Genomic DNA, 10,038 nt, shown 5'->3' on the forward strand with positions numbered 1-10,038 from the left:
ATTGATATCTTGATAGCAATTGCATTGAATCTATAGAATGCTTTCGTTACTATAAACATTTTAATGATGTTAATTCTATCGATGAACATGGTATGTACTTCCATTTGTTTCTTCTGCAATTTCTTCAGTGTTTTTTAATTTTCTAAATATAGGTCTTTACATTCTTAGTTAAAATTATTGCCAAGTATTGTTAATCCAGAATCCAACCATGACCTCATGGTTCATAGGTGGACACTCAACAAATAAGCCATGCAGGCTAGGCTAAAAAATATAAATATATAAATGTGTATATATATTTAAATATATTTATATTGATTTCAGAGAGAAAATGGAGAAGGAAGACATAGAAACATCAATGATGAGAGAGAATCACTGATCAGCATGCAGAGGGCATGTGTCCTTGACTACAATAGAACCAAGATCTTCGTCCATAGGCCAACGCTCTATCCACTAAGGAAACCAGGTAGGGTTAAATATATATATATATGTATGAATGTATGTATTTTTTTAAATATTAACTATTAAATAATCAAAAAATAATGATAACAGCCAAATCAACATTAATTAAAGGCAATTCTAAATGGTTTATAAGATTTAAGTATTTGAAAATTAATGTTGACTTTTTGGCAATCATGGAAGACTCATTTTCCATTTAATTGTTAATTCCTAAAACACCACAGTAACTATCAGAGAGATTTTAAAATATATATTTTATTGATTTTTCACAGAGAAGGGAGAGAAATAGAGAGCTAGAAACATCGATGAGAGAGATACATCAACTAGCTGCCTCCTGCACACCCCCGACTGGGGATGTGCCCGCAACCAAAGTACATGCCCTTGACCAGAACTGAACCCGGGACCATTGAATCCACAGGCCGACACTCTTATCAATGAGCCAAACTGGTTTGGGCAAGGCATTTTTTTAAAGACATACACATGGCTGACATGTAAAAAGATGTTCACTATCACTTATTATTAGGGTAATGAGAGAACACCTCAAATCTCTTAGAATGATTATCAAAAAGACAAGAAAAGTATTCGAGAGGATGTAGTAGAAAATGTATCGTCATACACTGATGGTGGGAATGTAAATATGGAAAACAGTACATAAGTTCTTCTAATATCTAATAATAGAACTACTATATGATCCAGCAATTCTTCCTTTGGGTATTTACCTAAAAATTATAAACACTAATTCATAGAGTAGGCTGCCATCTTTGTGACAAAGTGAGTTACATTTGCATCATTCTGCCTAGTCATTCATGCTGCCCGCACTCAGCGGCTGCACTGCTGGGATTGGGGGACTCCGGCAGGGCTGAGAGGAGTGGGCTGCCATCTTTGTGACAAAGTGAGTTACATTTGCATAATTACCTTTCTATTAGGATATTTAAGACATAAATATAACACATGTATTTATGAGTGGGGAAGTGACATGATGTGTGTATACACACACAAAAACACCAGGTGTACTAATTAATAATGTGGATTTCTATTTTAATAGATGGAGTTATACATATGTTGACATATATGCCATTTGATATGTATTTTTGTTGTATTGATAGCAAGCTTCAAAACTTCAAGTCAAATTTTCTGAAGGGGTTAACACCATATTTTGATGCTTCAAAGTGTCGAATTAAGTACTAAAAGAAGAGCATTTGCAGGAAGTTTTATTTCATTTTGAAGTGTTGCTAAAAGTTATATACTTCGAAAGCTTATGGTGAACATGCTCCACTTCAAGATACTTGTGAACATTGGTTTAAACTCTTTAAAAAGTGATGATTTCGATTGGAAAGACAAAGAACATCCAGGTCAACCAATAAAGTTTGAAAACCAACAATTACAAGCATTATTGGATGAAGATGTGTGCCAAACTAAAAAACAACTTGCAAAAAGATTAAACGTTGTTCAACAAACAATTTCTGATCTTCTTCCAAACAACAGTAAAGATTTCAAAGGAAGGAAAATGGGTGCCACATCTACTGAAGGAAAGACAAGTGGAAAAAGTCATCAGTAAAATGTTGCTTCAAAGCAAGTCTTTTTTGCATTGAATTGTGATTGGCGATGAAAAGTGGATTTTGAGAATCCCAAAAGTGCACAAAAAGTCATGTGTTGAGCCAGGTCAACCATCAACATTGATTGCAAGGCCAAATCACTTCAGAAAGAAGACAATGCTTTGCTTTTGGTGGGATCAGGAAGGTGTGGTGAAACTGTTAATACTGATCAGTACCAATAACAATCAATTTGAACCATGCTTTAATAGCAAAATGACCAGAATGAGCTAAAAGACTCTGCAAAGTAATTTTCATCCTAACACACTTCAAAATCAGTTAAAGACCTACTAAAATATCTTGCCTGGGAAGTATTAAACCACCCGCCATATTCACCAGACCTTGCTCCTTCAGATTACCATTTGTTCCAATGGATGAAACACACATTTTCTAAGCAGCACTTCAAAATGTATGAAGAAAAAAAAAAAAAGGGTCTCTGAATGGTTTGTCACAAAACAAGAAAAACTTATTAAAGTTTTTAATTTTATCTATCAATTACCTGAAAGATGGGGAAAACATGTAGCTAGTGACAGACACTGCTCTAAATAAAGCATTTTTGATGTTTGTCTTGTATACTTTGATTGTAAATTCCACATTATTACTGATACACCTGGTATATACATGGATCACTCAGAAATAATGTAGATTAAATATTGCAATTTGTGACAACACAGATGGGTCTTGAGTATTGTTATTTGCCCTAGCTGGTTTTGGTGTAGTGGATAGAGTCATCAGGTGGACTGAAGGGTCCCAGGTTCAATTCCAGTCAAGGACACATGTCCGAGTTGCAGGCTTGGTCCCCAGTAGAGGGCATGCAAGAGGCAGCAGATCAGTGATACTCTCTCATCATTGAAGTTTCTATCACTCTCTCTCCCTCTTCCTCCTCCTTTGAAATCAATGCTTTTGAAAAAGAAAATATGAAATGTACATTAGTAAGCACTGTTACTTTAATAAGTTAAAATTTTAAAAATAAAACACCTTCCTAAAAGTAGTGTCCTATCCGGAAGGTAGGAAATCAAACACAAATCAACCCATTTTGATTTCAATTGTTTTTTTTTTAAGTTTATTTCGAGTATAAAACATAATGTTTCAGTATCAAAAATTCTGTCAGTTTACTAAGTATAAAAGACGACTTCTGACAATAAAAGTTAATTAGGTATAAAATACTTAGGAATATACTTTGACATTCAGACAGCACTTTTGAAAACTAAATTCTGCCAGTTACGTTTTAGAAACAAAAATATAAAGTCTCATCTAAAATCACCAAGTCCTTAACTGAAGAATATTTCGCCTCAGAAAAGGAAAGTTAGCATTTCAAAGTAAGATTTTTAGAACTCCTTTTAAAATAATGGTATACTTGGCTCAATAATTTTGAAATTCAATGCCTTATGGTTTCCCTGAAAATAGCATTTACTTTTGTCTGTTAGCCACAAATAAGGTTCTCAATGACATATGTTAACAAGTCTTAACCAACACTGACTGAGGCATTTTATCACAGAAATTATATTTACAACAAAATATTCTGAACAGGAGATAAAAAATTTCTAATGACAGTGACAAAATCATAAGAATTAAAGTCTCAGAATTCTTTTATAGGACTGCTACCAAGGCTTTTGCTTCTCTTCTCCAGATACATCTTCTTGTAGGTTTGAAATATTGCTTTTGAATCCTTTACTGGGTTTTTTAGGGTCTCAAGTCCATCTGCACTGAAGGTTCTGTTGATGTTTCTTGAATTAGCCAAGACATTGTCATCTACAGAAACAGAAATTTCATTTTACTTTATTACTTTCTTAAAGTTAGTGAGCAAAACAGAGAAATTACAGAATCTTCTCCGGTATAAAAAATTAGGACAAGGAGTAAAAGCTTGATGAACTATGGCTTTTCTCAAATAATCAAATTAAACTCAGAACTTCTTTCTTGCCTGTCCTTTCTGTTTTCTATTCAGTCCTTCTCTCCTGCCTAAGGGAAAGCTGTTCTGCTTTTTCCCTTGATCAATAAAAGTCTCACTTGACATTTGAACACAATTGTGTGGTCTTCCATTTAAACAGAACCAACACCAGCAATTCATTTTAAAATTCTGGCTTAGGCATTCTAAAACATGCCCGTACTTTTACTACAAACTGTTTCAGTGCAGTATTAACCTCACTACTCCTTTAAATTGTGGGGCCAGCTTTTCACATGCACTTCTTGATGAGCCTCTTTATTTCACTGTGGGTTCACAAGATGCAGAATTCCAATACTTTTCTTCCCTGTTCCAGCCTTCCCTTTCCACAAGGTAGGTTTTACATTCTGCCTGGGTGGATCTGTCATCTCGTTCTTCTCATGAGGACAGGAATGCTGCTGCCTTAAGGGATCCTCAGTTATTGCTTTCCATTGGAGTCAGTCACTTCCTCTTCTACAATACCCAGGACTCGAATTCTTTATAAGTTGCTCCAACCACACACGGAACATTTATACCAAAATTAGGTACATAATCCTTTAAAAAGGTTATAGTACTTTGGGAGTCATTAGCATTTCTCACATCACACAGGTTCACAATGTCCAGTTGATCTCTCTCTTCTCACGAAGTGTCATCAGACTTGGACAGAGCTCTACAACTTGTATAACTGGGCCTTCCCTCGCCATTTAAACAGATCACTGTTACCCTCTCCACATACGATGGAGAAATTAGGAGAACAAATCTTCCGACCATTCATTTGTGCAGCTACAGATCTCCCGAGCTTCTTCTCTGGTTTATGTTTTAGGTACTTATTTATGATTCTAGGTATTTGTGTTTCACTGTTTATTGCTCATCCTGTTTGTGGTTGTTTTTATCCCTGTAATTTACCACCTGTCTAAACATCAATTGTCAACCCATGCATGTTTTCATCTTTTATTTTCTTGTTCAGATTTCAAGTATGGCTCTCTCCTTCTCTTTAGAGTAATACCTGTGTCTGCTGTTTCAATGGCCCTTTTTTGCTTTCATTTACGTGCTCATTTCTTTCACTTATTTTTTACTTCTAGTGTTTCAATTTCAAAAAAAAAAAATTTTTTTTTAAACTTGTGTCCTCTTTTCTGATTGTTTTCATGTTCTGATTAATAAGAGTTCACTTCTCCTTTGATTCAATTTGAGCATTTTTCCTATTTGCACTTTCAATGTATATGGCTCAATTTGAGTATTTGTGCTTTCAGCTGTTTTCTCCACTTATTACTCTTTTATGAAAATGTGCTCTCCTTTCTTGTTGCTTCTGGTGAAATTGTTTTCCTGTTTTCAACTGACTAAACTATTGTCTTGACACTCAATAAATCTAAACTTAAATAAAACTCCAGAACCCAAGTTTCTAGTTGTTAATGCAAAACCCTAAAAATCAACTAGAGTCATTCAACCAATTAAAACTGAATGCTAAAAGCAATGGTATTTGTGGTTGGTCCTCAGCTCAAATACCTCTGCAGATAGAAAAATCAGCAAAGACTCATTATGAAAATAACTCAATTTCCCTCTTGGGAAAGAGATGACTGCTACCTTCCTCCCCATATCTTTCTATTACTGATAAACACATACACCAAATCTTGTTTTTATTTTTTCAGGATACAAAGTTTATTCAATGTCTAGCACAGACTGGCCAAACTGTCCTCAACAACATGAACAGAAAGCCTGGGGAATAGGCAAAGTTGTTATAAAAATAACTTTAATTCAGTTCTTTCCACATTAGAAGTCACCAGGCAGGCCATGGAATGTGCCATATTCCCTCCACATTAACAATACTGATCCTGTAATTAGCTGTTATCAAAATACACACCTGTGAGTCTAAAAAAAAAATACATACTGAATATCATTTCTGACATGTATAAAAAAGTGTAAATATTTTTAACCTTGTCCCCCCACCATACATGTAAGCTCAGAGTTCCGGGCATTAAAAAGAGAGGTCAGTCCAGCCAGGATGAAGTCTGCTCTGTGCAGCGAGAAGCCCCTAGGACTCATGAATGCAGAACTTCCCAAGATAGGGCCATTGTCCCGCCTTAAGGGGCAGATAAAAAAAAAAAAAAAGATTAAAAAACATTGGTCCAAATCTGCATGAAAAAAGAAATCATGCAAATATGAAGAAGCCTTGTCCTCTCAGAGGACAGGTTAGGTGTAAGGCATCTGCACCCAGAGGTCTGAAGTCTGGGCTTTCTAGAAAGAACCCGAGCTTTTCAGTGGCCCCCACTGTGTCTACCCTGGAAAGTAGATTCTGCCTTGCAACTTAACTCCAAGGAATAAAAGGTACATTACAAAACGTCATAAAAGGAAAAAATATAGATTATTCAGATACCATTTTTATAATCTTGCTATATAAAAAGTTATTCCCTCTTTCTTTTATATATAAGTGAAGACTAGAATATTTGGTCAAGTGGAAATATTGCTAGGAGCAGATGTCTGCAATTGCATCAAAGGACAATTCACAAACTTATGATGAAACAAAGCTCCATGCTAAAGCAGCACCAGGAACACACTCAGGTTCTCATCACAGGAGGGACATCTAAGTCAGGAGTGGGGAGAATGACACACTTGATGAAACAGAAGACTGAAATGTGGGCACATCCTATACCTGGCAGCCTCTTGCCATATCAGGTACATGATCCCTGAGGAAGTCCCCGAACCCCTGAGCATTAACACCACCAAGAAAGCCCAGCTAAAGCTCTGCATTTTAAGACACAAAAAGGCAGAGCGGGGTTTGTGAACGCCCACTGCACAGGCTGCACAAGGCACAAGCAAGGGGCACCCAGGAGGAGGAGGTAACCTGTGCACCTGTCACCAAAAATCTGAGGCCGGCACCCCATCTCCACAAGGTGAGCAAGGTGAATTATATTTTAAAAAAACAGGTAAACTGATTTCTCTTAGAAAACTAATAACCTCTGGTATTTTAAAAGTCATTTCAACAGCTTTTAAAATGGCTCTTTTCTGGAATGATGAGGTATTTTGGAAAAGGTCACCCACAGGTGCTGGTTCTTTCCCAGCTTGTAGTAGTGCAGGTCAATGAGCGCCTCGATGGCCTGCTCCACTGAACCCATCTTGATCAGCGCCATGTCCCTGTGCTTCCTGAAGAACTTTATCCTTCTGACAAACCTGCCGTTGCTGGAGAAGAGGGCCCCGAGGTCGTGCACAGATGTGAAGCGCGGTATGCAGGAGACGTACAGGTACTCTGAGGGTGGGAAAACCTTCTGGACCTTCTTGGAGGAGGATTTCTTGAAGCGGTGCAGGTGTGAGTTACTGTAGTCTTTGGTGAGGTCCAGGTCTGCCTGGCCCTCACGGAGCAGATGCACGTCTTTGTGCAGGGTGACGGTGATGAGCATACGCCGTCCATACAGCTTCTGCCCATTGAGGTGGTTCATGGCCAGCTGGGCCTGGATGCCATCTGCCATTTGCACCAGAGCTCGTGTCTTATTCTTAAAGAAAATCTTCGCCCGCTGCACATTGCCATACACGCCGAAAATAATGAAGAGGCTTTGGATTTTGATTCTCTTGGGGTTGAGGTTTTTGACTAGCAGGACACAATTTCCAGCCTCAGCTGGGCTGGAGGTGGCAATCAGACTGCCTGCTGCTGATGCTGCTGATACTGATGCTGCTGCTGCTACCCATGGGATGGCAATCTGGCCTGCTTCTGCTTCTGGCTCTGACACTGACGGGATGGCCACAGATGCCGGATCTGGGATCGCAATCTGGCCTTCTGCTTCTGCTGCTGCCCCTGACACCGGCGCAATTGCCAAAGGAGGCAGGGCCTGGAGCCCATTGGGATAACAGCGGCCAGCAGCTTGAGAAATGAAAAGGGTAGAATGGAAACCAGCTCCTGACTGCAGAGGGACTGACATTACAGGAGCAGCACTGAAGGCCGAGGCCATGGCTTGGTCCAGTGAGACCTGGCTGTCACACCAGGGCAGGTCAGGATAGGTGTAGACTCGGCTCTTGCTGTCGTTGTACTTCACATTAAGGATGGAAGAGGTGGATAAGCTGATGTGAACTGTGCAACCGAAGATGTTCCAACGGTCCAGAAACACCTTTGCAAATTCAGCGCTCAATGGCTCAGCATACTGCAACAGCGCCTGGAATGTGTTGTTCTGGGTGAAAGTGATGATTTTCAAAATTTTGCCAAAATGGGAGAAGATCTGGTGAAGCAGGTCCAGGGAAAATGGGTGGGAGAGGTTCTCTATGATAATCCGTATTACTGGGCTCTGGGAAGTCATCTCCATACCTGTATCCACAGCAGCTGCACCCACAGGGCTTACATTCTCAGTGCCTGCGCATACAGCACCCTTGCCCAGAGAGCCTGAGCTCACAGTGCCCGCCCCCACATCCACAGCATGCACAGTGGCGGCATTCACAGTACCCAAAGGACCTGCATCGACAGTGCCTGTACCCACAGCACCAGCCGAGGAAGGCAGAGCAAGTTTCCTGGACTGAACTGAGTTCAGAGCCTGCAAGGCTGACTGGACCTGTGAATGGTTGTATGAGCTGCTGGTATTCAGTTCCTTGCAGTGGGAGAACTGGACGCAGATGGGCTGGCCTCGAATCATGGGTGTCATGGAAGTATAGTAGTTCACCATGGTGATGGCAGCCTCCTCTGTGTTCATCTCAATGAATGCCTCGTTTTTCCATTTCATCATCAGGAGGTTGGTGACCTTCCCAAAGGGCAGACCTAGAAATAGGACCTCGTCCTCAGTGACACCCCAGGGGAGCTTCCCGATGTAGACCACTCGGGAGGGAACACCTAAATTTTTGTTGTCACCTTTTAACTTCTTACTGTTGTCTTTCATCTTCTTGCTATCACCTTTTAACTTACTGCCATCACCTTTCAACTTCTCGCAATTAAGTTTCAATTTCTCGTTGTCAATCTTAAACTTCCTGCCATCGCCTTTCAATTTCTCGTTGTCAGTTTTCCACTTACTGCCATCACCTTTCGACGTCTCGTTATCAATTTTCCACTTCCTGCCATCACCTTTCAACTTCAAGTTCTTGCGGTCAAGTTTCAACTTCAATGTCTCGCTGTCAATTTTCAACTTGTCACCATTCGACTTCCTGTCATCAACTTTCAATTTCAACTTCTCCCTATCACCTTTCAACTTCAACTTCTTGCTGTCAATTTTCAACTTCCTATTGTCACCATTCAACTTCTTACTGTCAACTTCCAACTTCTTGCTATCACCTTTTAACTTCAAGTTCTTGCTCTCTACTTTCACCTTCAACTTCTCGCTCTCACCTTTAAACTTCTTCCTGTCATTTCCACTTGCTGCGGAAGCTGAGTTAGTAATGCAGGCAGAAGACAGCTCGTCAGGTCCCCGCTTTGTACCAGCTGCTTTGTCTAGGACAATGCCATCCATTGCACACAGAAGAGACCCACGGGGGTTGGAGTGGAGGCGCCGGAACCGAACCAACAACGGCTCTGAGTTACAGACTCCTAAATCATTTTTAAATGAATATGAATAAAAACAAAACTTCACAATAGTATCATAAATATAATCCAGCTTATATATGACAGAGTAACAAAAATAAAGAAAAATACTTATTAACTAGTTTATGACCTTACCTATCTCTTGGTTGACTTCTGGAATCCTTTTCTCCTCAGGTACACCTTTTATCCAGTCTTCTTTGGAACTTTTTATTCCTGTAACTATTTAAATATTTGTTTTGAGATGTCTAGATATTGTTATTCACCAATTTTAGTACTACAGTAAAGATATATTTAGATTAAGCCTAAAACGTATTATTATATTCATATCATTCTAAAAGGGTTCAAGAACGCTGATTTGGTTCCGAGGATAGAGCATCGCCATGGACTGAAGGGTTCTGGTTCGATTCCACTCAAGGGCACATACCTCGGTTGCATGCTCAAAACCCCAGACGCAGTCAGGACAAGTGCGGGAGGCAACCAATGTGTCGCATTCATATGGATTTTTCTCTCTCCTTCCTTACCCCTCACTTCAATTCTCTGTAAAAAGCAATGTAAAATATCTTCAGGTGATCATTTTTTTTAAA

General features: G+C 39.4%; 1 protein-coding gene across 14 annotated transcripts in view; it reads right to left on the reverse strand.

The window, feature by feature from the left end:
- Positions 1 to 1,423: 1,423 nt before the first annotated feature.
- Positions 1,424 to 10,038, reverse strand: part of RESF1 (retroelement silencing factor 1) — a 40,653-nt gene continuing 32,038 nt past the window's right edge. For 13 of the 14 annotated variants that reach the window (XM_084877804.1, XM_084877808.1, XM_084877803.1 and 10 more), the window contains 2 exons: positions 9,590 to 9,673; positions 1,425 to 9,460 (listed from right to left, as the gene is read on the reverse strand). In XM_084877804.1, the coding sequence (XP_084733930.1) occupies positions 6,954 to 9,460; positions 9,590 to 9,673 (2,591 nt within the window). In that variant the 3' untranslated portion in view covers positions 1,425 to 6,953. Of the gene's footprint in view, positions 9,461 to 9,589; positions 9,674 to 10,038 lie in introns of all 14 variants that reach the window. The other variant, XM_084877807.1, reaches the window with a different exon arrangement.

Source organism: Pipistrellus hanaki (genome assembly GCF_964339955.1).
Source record: "Pipistrellus hanaki genome assembly, chromosome: 3".
NCBI lineage: Eukaryota > Metazoa > Chordata > Mammalia > Chiroptera > Vespertilionidae > Pipistrellus > Pipistrellus hanaki.